This window comes from Mytilus trossulus, chromosome 4 (assembly GCF_036588685.1).
Source record: "Mytilus trossulus isolate FHL-02 chromosome 4, PNRI_Mtr1.1.1.hap1, whole genome shotgun sequence".
Taxonomy (NCBI): domain Eukaryota; kingdom Metazoa; phylum Mollusca; class Bivalvia; order Mytilida; family Mytilidae; genus Mytilus; species Mytilus trossulus.
This window is the reverse complement of record NC_086376.1, coordinates 46442099-46451385: the sequence shown is the minus strand read 5'-3', so window position 1 is coordinate 46451385 and position 9287 is coordinate 46442099. Positions and strand designations below refer to the sequence as shown.

Below are 9287 nucleotides of genomic sequence, written 5' to 3'. Positions count from 1 at the left end.
AAAATTATATTTTTTCGACTGGACTGGTACATTTTTTTTACCACTACTGATTTACCTTGCTCCTGTCCGGAAAATTTTCCGATCCGATTGAATTTTATAATTTTTCGACTGGAATGGTACAATTTTTTTACCATTACTTATTTACTTTGCTCCTTTTTTCGCGCCAAAATATTTGGCAGAATTAAAGTTCTTGATTACTGTGATATGTAACCAAATTATAGCGCCACCTGGAGGATAGAACTTCTTTGTGTCGCGGATCACTACAATTCCGGCCAACAATTTAAGAAGAATTTCTCCGTAGTGCATACGAGGTTATTGTACTGCATAGCGAGAATGGCCGAGTAGTTACGATTGCTACAAAATGCAGAAAAAAAATGTTTCCAGTCCGTCTTGATCTGACTTTTAGTCATGCAAATAGCATATCCGTTTTGTTTTTCCAGTATTTTTTCATCTCTTTATTTCAAAAAATACAAAAAGCAGACTGAATTTACCAACAACCGACAAAGAAAAACAGAATGATGACCGATGAATTTGATCCATTCGAAATAGGTATATTTTGGTTCCCCTTCTGCCTATCTTTTGCATATTTAACCCATTAAATTAGCGCTATAGATAGTCTCCAATGACAGTAGTCCAAATAATTATGACGTCTTGAAAGGCTATTATAATTTTTTTCTTTGACGCCTTACGTCGAAGTAAGGCGTCAAAGAAAAAAATTATAATAGCCTTTCAAGACGTCATAATTATTTGGACTACAATGACAGTCAATGTAACACAACTATTTTATTAGCCAGTGCCTTAAAATAAAGTAAAGAAATCTTTATTCTTTATTTTAAAGTCCGGTTGCATAAACTATATTATAAACATAATAACAAGGGATATGAGGTGTTTTAAAAGAGCTCTTTATCAGTTTATAAACGGACTGATAATATGAGGCAGGCATTACCTGGGGACGAAGTCTGTATGAATTATTTTTTTGTAACTTAAATATTTGTTAAAACAAAGAAAAGAAAGTACCGCAACGTTTCTGATTTTGGTTCTGTTAATAGGGATTTTAGTAATTTAACTATGACGTCCAGTGTTCTCCCCAGGCCCTTAAAGGACCACGGGCCCGCGATGTATAAATTTCTACCGCGGTGGTATCGTTCTTGCCGCGATGTATAATTTTTCTCCGTGGTGCTAAAGTTTTCGGTAAAAAAATCGTATTAAAATCGGTAAAGTTTTGAATGACTTCAACTTTCAGTCAGGTGTAAAATTTTACATGAAAATTGACCAGTTCTAACCAGTTTAATCCAGTATTGACAAGTAGATTGTTTACACCACGTGATCGATTTACCTGTTGAGGTTAACCTTGATGATTGGATTAATTGATGTACATGATTTTTTGTGTTTTAATTAATTAAGAGATCATAATTTTAATAACAGACTTGTGAGGGACAAGCAAGCATTTTTAATGAACTATATTACGTCAGTCTTTAGTCAAAAAATTTGCCTGTTTAAAATTAATTGTGGAGTTATTTCCCCTGATTTTTCTTATTACAAATAATTGCTCCTCACATATAATTTCTCATTGAAAATAAAAATAAAGTACAAATTGAATGCAAAATTATATTAAAATGTAATATTCAGGATGAAAACTTTCTTACAACATACCAACAAAAATGTTTTGCAAATTATATTTTAGAATCATACCTTTATTGATTCAAAGACATATTGTAATAAATGGGTAGTTTTTTCAAAAAAGAAATTACGTGTGAATACCTTGAAACAGCCAAAGTAACACAGGATTTAAGCTATGAATTAATTAACTTAACGAAGAGATGATATTTTAAAGCAATCTTCATGACTGAAATAATGTGTTAACTATAGAAAAAAGATGTTTTGTTTATTACAATCAGGTCATAAACTATGGAAAATATTTTTAACTTACTGAAGGTTCTGTATCAAAATTTGATCTTGTTCAAAGTTCATAGCTATATGTATGGTGAAATCTAACATAGGGAATATGTAGTGTAACTACAAGTATCGGGACAAAATGGCTTGATCAAAATATAAGAAGTGACTTTAGTTTAAAGACTAATTGTGCTTTCTTTTATTTATTCTTCAAAGATATTAAAACTGTTTATTGATTTACTTTTTCTTCCAATAATTTCCTGACCCAAAAACCATACAACCCAGTACCACAGACAGTAAACAAAACAAAGGCAAAAAGGTTGTGACAAAAACTAACAAGAAAAAAATAAGCGACGCAACGCGACACAAAATATTGTAAAATTCATTTTGTCACGCGTCACCCTGGTGCTATCCAAAAATCCTGGGGAGAACACTGAGTCGTCATATGCAATGTAAACAGAGAAACACTATCATCACGACATCTGCAGGTAACGTTTTTTCCTCATATCAAGGAATTATTTTAAAAAAAAATGAAATTGATATTGCATTCCTTCCTATTTATACTAGAATGATAAATATATATTTTACTCAAAGATTCATACAACACGAGACCAGGAAAATGAAGTACATTGTAGATTTCTGCGCAGGTCCAGGATTTCAAAACATGGCATAAAGAAAATTGAATGATTTTGAGTTCATTCGTACAATGAAAAATTCGGGAAATTTTCCCAGACTTTTTTTTTTTATTGAATTTTCTACTGTTATTGGGGACGTAGTCCCCATATTAATAAACAAAAAAATACAGTAATAAATCATATCATTTATTTTCCTGATTAAAGGCTCCGTCAATTAACTTTACAAACAAGAAAATATAATACAAACATGCAAACATCATTTAAGACAAAGACAATCATCAAACATTATATTATTATTTATATAAAAAAAAAGCTGGTGCAGGAGAGATAACTCTAATGTACAAATGTATATTATTAGACACCAAGAACAAAAATGCCCCCCAAAAAACTATGTAAAAACATCAGATACATATATATTAACACAAACATAGAGACAGACAATACAAAGATAGCACTTGCAAAAGCTAAGCAAGATATATACACACATGTACATTGTAGTCGCCTGTAGCCAGGAGTTTCCTAGGGGGTTTTCAAATTGTACATAGACTCCTGAAGGCTGAGGCAATCATACTCAAGTCTCAACTTTTAACAGTTACAATTAATACAGATTGTCAACTTAAATACATGTAGTGCTTATTTGTTTTCAAGGGGGGTGTAAGAATCCCTTGAACGCCTGCTCCCCGTCCCAAGGGTGTGTATATTAAAACAATGTCAAATATCAGCGCATAGTAGCACTCAGTATTTATATCTGAGAAATACATGCAAAATGGATTAGAATAGAATAATTTTAATTGCTTATCCCAGCACCCAAAGTTGAGTTGAATAATTAACTACGTTAATAAGTTTATATACAAAGATTAAAATGATTACAATGATTGCAGATGAAGAAAAAAAACACACAAGTAAAACAATACAAATATAAAATCAACAACAACAAAATGTACATTTGTGTAATATCACATTTAAATCCAACTATTCAATTAGACTTGCAATAAAAAAAAGCTGGTACATTTAATAATATATGAGATACTGTACAGTGATACTGACAAGCAGGACCAAACTTACTGGCATGCAATTTCTAATTATAAGTGTATATATATGTTACAGTAAATAGGTGAAATTAGGAATTACATGTACAATGATGTAATTACTAAAATTTAGGAATTACATGTAATCCCCGATGCATTTAGTTAATACAAGTAATTCCTGAAACGTCCCAGTATAAATGTATTACCAGTAATTACTAATTTTAAAATGAATTTTTACACATATTTACTGACTGCTAAAACAATGTTGTATTATGGTCAGGTGATCAAAAGTTATGGTTATACTAACTAAAAGATCAGTTAGTACAGTACAGTAATTCTTAAATGGTTGATTTCTATAAAAAAAATATCTTGAATAAATATGGACTTTCAAATATTTGGTTAAATCCGAGTAACTTTAGTTTTAATCCAAAATGGTTCAAGTTGAGCATTATACAGATAATTTTGACCAATTTCAGCAGACATGGAAATAAGAAATGGAAAATTCTCCTAAAGAATTATGTTTTAATTTTTTAAAGAAAACTTTGAATTTTAAGAATATTTAGACTTACTACCTGATACAGATAAGAGGTTAAGAACTGGAGTGAACTGTTATGTGCATAAGCTTCGAGATATAAAAAAAAATTAATATGTTTTTTTTGTTGTTAAATCATTAATAAAAATGATATAGTGAAATTACAATTCACTATTAGCAGCCAATCTGGTTATATTTTGCTAAAATAGCTGAGAAACAAGGTTGATGAGTTGTGCACTTGCAAGTGAATATTTGGAGATCTTTGAATACCTATTCATGTGACCTTCAATTCAACCTCTAGCTGGAGATGGGTTATCGATGTATTAAGCTATTAAAGTTGTAAGGGTTTTACAGAACAAATAGCCTACTTTTTGCAGGCTCAACAAAAATGAGGAAATAATATTAAAATTTTCCTCTAGATACTATCTTTTGACTAGAACTGTAAGAAGCTTCTGTCAAAATTGGGTAAAAATCCAGGATGGTTTATAAAACCTAATGTTTTAAAAACTTTAACTGCATAGTGTATGAAATGTTAACCGGGAAAAAAACTCTAGTCCATTTATAAGTAATACGAAAAAAAAAGGATTCTTTTTACAAACTTTACTTTTTGATATTAACTTATGATCATAAAAATTTTGCTTCTATTCATGTTTGGTAAAAATCCAGGATATTTGGAGAAAGTTATTTTAAAGTTCTAAACCACAGTGCATGATAGAGATTTTAGTTTAACCAAATTATGAAAATCAATTTGAGATAGCTATCATTGTCTTGCATGCATATATTTACAGAGTTACAAGACCTATAAAACAACCATTTTCCTGTTTTAATTTACAAACACTAAAGAGTATGCACTTTTGATGTGCCTTATATTCCTACATCCTTAAATAAGCTCCCTTAAAATCCCTATTCCTTCACTTTCTTATTTGGTATCTTCAATTATGTTTTTAATTTTAAAACAAAACATCAAGTTAGTAAATAGCTGTAAAAATGACCAAAACTAGTAAATACATGTAATTACTAAATTGGCTAGTAATTACAGGTATTTACTGAAACGTTCAGTAATTACATGTAATTCCTAATTTCACCTATTTAATTTTACTGTAACATATATATTATGAAATTCAAAATTCAAATATTTATTGCCATATAAACTTTAAACATTAAGTTTGTGACATACAAAATAAGTAAACAATATACATGTAACTATAATTCACATATATATGATACAAAATTGTTCATTTACAGTAAATATTCCATGTCCAGTGTCCCCTGTCCTCAGTTCTAATGACCTTTTGATGTAGGACCCCAATTTATTTACTAGTGACGGTGTTGATGGATTGAGTATAAAAATCAATGTTTTCTTCATCAGATAAATGTTGAACAGAAAAATTAAAATCCAAATTGTTAAAAAAGTTGTTTCTTAGTTCCCTATTTAATTTACAATCTTATATAAAATGTTTTTAGTTTTCTAATGTTCTACATAAGGCATAATCTTACACATAAGGCATAATCTCTGCTCTCTAGGAATATTACAATGTCTGCCTTTTTCTATATTTAAATGATGGTCACTAATTCTTAGTTTTGTTATTAATTTTTTTAAGTAAAGTTTGATGTTCTTAAATAGTCTTCAAAACATAAATTTTAATTAAGATTCTTATATAAAAAAAAGTTTACTTTTTTCATTGATGTTTCATTGGAGAGCAATACATAAGTCGAGTCACAGTCATGACAGTATATGATTTTCAATCTATTTATAAAAAAAAATTCTGATGCCAAAACAGAATATACAGTTCTATCAAGTATTTGTACAGTTAGACAACTTTACAAATCCTTGGTTTTATGGATTTTCTTGGAATAATCTCTTGTATTTTTTAGCATTTGTAAAAAAACAATCACTCTTTCATAAAGATGGACATGTTTTGCTGCTTAAAAAAACCCTGGACATTATTGGGGGTTTATGAAAGGGACATGATAATGAGACGACCTACACATATGTTTGGGCTTACAGTGACAACTCATGGACACTTTTTGAAGATTAGACACGTTTCTGAGTGTTATATTTATATTGTGTACATGTACATGTAATATTCATGAAATTGTATGATAGCCAACAAAAAAATAGCTAGAATGTGAATAGATATAGGAAGATGTGGTGTAAATGCCAATGAGACAACTCTCCATCCAAATAACAATTTAAAAATTAAACCATGTATACTTCATGTATGTCTTTTTTCCTTTCAGGTATTCAGTCAAAGAATTTGAATTATGTTTGTGGAATTTGCGATCTCTCATTTTGGAAGAAATCAGAACTAGAATCCCATTTAATTGTACATAACAATGGAAGTAAACATTATAGGTGTGAGGAGTGTGGTAAAGGTTTTGTACAAAGTGCTACACTAAAAAGACACATTAGACTTCACACCGGAGATAGGTTGTTACAGTGTAAGGTCTGTGATAAAATATTCACTGTACCTTGTTATTTGAAAAAGCATGAAAAAACTCAATTCAATGAAAAACCCTACATTTGTGATAAATGTGGGAAAAGTTTTGGCCATAAGGGTGACTTGCGGCGACATGAACGAATTCATTCTGGTATTAAACCACATAGTTGTGATAATTGTGGTAAATGTTTCCAGCAGCGAAATTCATTGATTAATCATATGAGGACACATACTGGCGAAAAACCACATAAGTGTATGACTTGTGGACAATGTTTTACAGCTCGCCCAAATTTAGTAAGGCACATGGCAGTGCACAACAGTATCAGAAGTCATCAGTGTGATTTATGTGGAAAGAGTTTCGTCAGAAAAGGTGATTTAATTCGCCATATTAGAACTCACAGCGGTGAAAAACCATTCTCATGTAGCATCTGTGATAAATCGTTTTCACAAAGTCAGGACATGAAAGTTCATATGAGAATTCACTCTGGTGAGACCCCATTTTCTTGCTCTGTTTGTAAAAAAAGTTTTTCTTCTGTTAGTTTAGTACATCGCCACGTAAGAGGCGTTCATAATGAAGAAGCAATATTTGAATGTCTTATTTGTGGAAAGAAATATAAATATAGACAAAGTCTGCTTGTTCACAGTAAAGTACATTTTCAAGGAATGTTATACAAATGTTTGGTGTGCAGTCTAGAATTTAAACATAAATCTTCATTAGAAAGACATAAGCTAAAACACAAAGACTTACTCACTTTGACCTCAAGTTTGTAATGAGAATTTTTACAGTGAGGAAAAGTACTTTTTTCATCAGAAATCTCACAGTCATGACAGTGATCATGATATGACAATTTATGAAACAGTCCAAGCAGATGTATATGAACATTTAGAATTAGAACTGCCAAAAACATCTAACAAAAAACAATAAGATCATTAAGTGATGGTAGAAAGGAAAAAATTATTAACATGTATTGAAAACAAATTATATCAACCAGTATTACATTGTATTAAATTTTTTGTCTCACTTTTCATGCATTTAATTTCTGATCCTATTTACTAGAGATATCAACTCAATGAACAACTACTAATCCATCAACTGTTGGGTTTTTCTGGCAATACTTGAGTACTAGCTTGGGAATATATCAACATCATGGAAAGACCATATCAAATATAGTATTTGGTAATCGGAAACAAAAATGTATATTTAATGTTTTCAAAAGCATAAGGACCAGAAGTTTTATATTAAATATTCACTATAGGTCTGATTTTTTTGTTGCTGTTATCTCAACCAAATGTTATGAACTTACACACATTATTTGTTACCACCATATTCAGATCAAGTACATATTTTGGTAGTGTCACTTTAATTTATATATCTGTATATGATATGCAAGTTGGGGGGGGGGAACAAATGTGTCCTATGGACACATTCCCCATATATTTATTTCATTTTTAGCCTGCTGCTGTGAATGTAGTCTGAAAAAATAAAAATCAGACTAATACTTCATTACAAATTACATAAAATGTATTACATGTATATACATTTGTAAATCTTGTTTATTAATCTACATTTATATACATGTTTTTTGATGATTACAAATTGATTTACTAAGAAATGATCCAATACAGGATATTTAAGGATTTTTTTTTAAAACTGGTAAAATTAAGGAATTTCATGTCAGATGTGCAATGATCTGAAAAGTCTTTTTTTTATATTTGACAAAATGACAAAACCTGGGAAATACCCCTGCATTACATACATTATATGTTCAAGCTTCATGAGCATATATGAATGTTTTTTTATTTGAGCTATATCTGTTAGTTATTGACTCAAATCAGAGCCACCTTTAAACTTTTGTCTTAATCTACACTTTAAAATACTTTCTATATTCAACATGTTCAAGGACACTTAAAGGAGGCTAGTCCAAATGTCATATTACATGTATATTAAAGTAACTTAATATGGTTTTTCATCTCTCGATCTTTTGATACCATTCATGAAAATGAATGGACATCTAGGAGAAATCTCGTATGTCATTTGGACTCTGGTAGACAGTTGCATTAATTATTGCCTATCATACCACATCTCCTTAGGCTAATCTGCAAGCTGAGAGTCTCGTGTTGGGGAAACCTGGATACTCTTTTTTTTACAATAAAAAATCATTGAACAGAGAAAAATCAAAGGCACTAACTGTGTTTTAATGGCTTGTTTTTCATCAAAACAATGACTTTTTATTTTGCTTGGAAGACTAATTACATATTGTACAATGTACATCATTTGAGCAAAGGACAGGTGCTCTGTAGACAGCTGTAAATTCAGTAAAAACTTTTTTTCTGCACATATCGTTACTGAGGTGGTAGGTAGGTGTTTAAAAAACTCAATCTGATCATTTGTAGTAATGGCCAAATGTTCTATAATGAATGTCAAATAATGGGCTTTGTTCACATTTCTGTTCTGGTGACATGCTCCATGATCCTCCATCCAGATGCAGATTTTTAGTCTCATAGCGACTGAGTCGAAGGGGACTTTAGATTTGCACTCTGTCCGTCTGTCCAACCACCATTCTGGCACATAAGTTTTCCACACTTTTCTTCGTGCTTGAAAATATAAATTTGATATAAAACATGTAGTTTTATTATCATGACAAGTTACAAATCAAAGTTCAAATTTTGATCTGGTCTTATGATTATTGTAGAGCCTGTGACTTTTGTCGCAGAAAGTCCGACATAGGGATAGTGATCTGGTTATATATTTTAGAAG

At 30.5% G+C, this 9287-nt stretch overlaps 1 protein-coding gene across 1 annotated transcript; it reads left to right on the top strand.

Moving 5' to 3' along the window:
• The first annotated feature begins 411 nt into the window (after positions 1 to 411).
• LOC134715386 (zinc finger protein 239-like) lies at positions 412 to 7553 on the top strand. Its single transcript, XM_063577539.1, has 2 exons — positions 412 to 549; positions 6330 to 7553. Exons 1-2 carry the CDS (start codon positions 516 to 518, stop codon positions 7298 to 7300), a joined length of 1005 nt encoding a protein of 334 aa, XP_063433609.1. The 5' UTR covers positions 412 to 515; the 3' UTR covers positions 7301 to 7553.
• The last annotated feature ends 1734 nt before the right edge of the window (positions 7554 to 9287 follow it).

Coding starts and splice junctions, on each gene's coding strand:
- LOC134715386 (XM_063577539.1), top strand. CDS start 516: ATGATGACCGATGAATTTGATCCATTCGAAATAG. Junction 550..6,329: donor ATTTGATCCATTCGAAATAG/GTATATTTTGGT, acceptor TTTTCCTTTCAG/GTATTCAGTCAAAGAATTTG.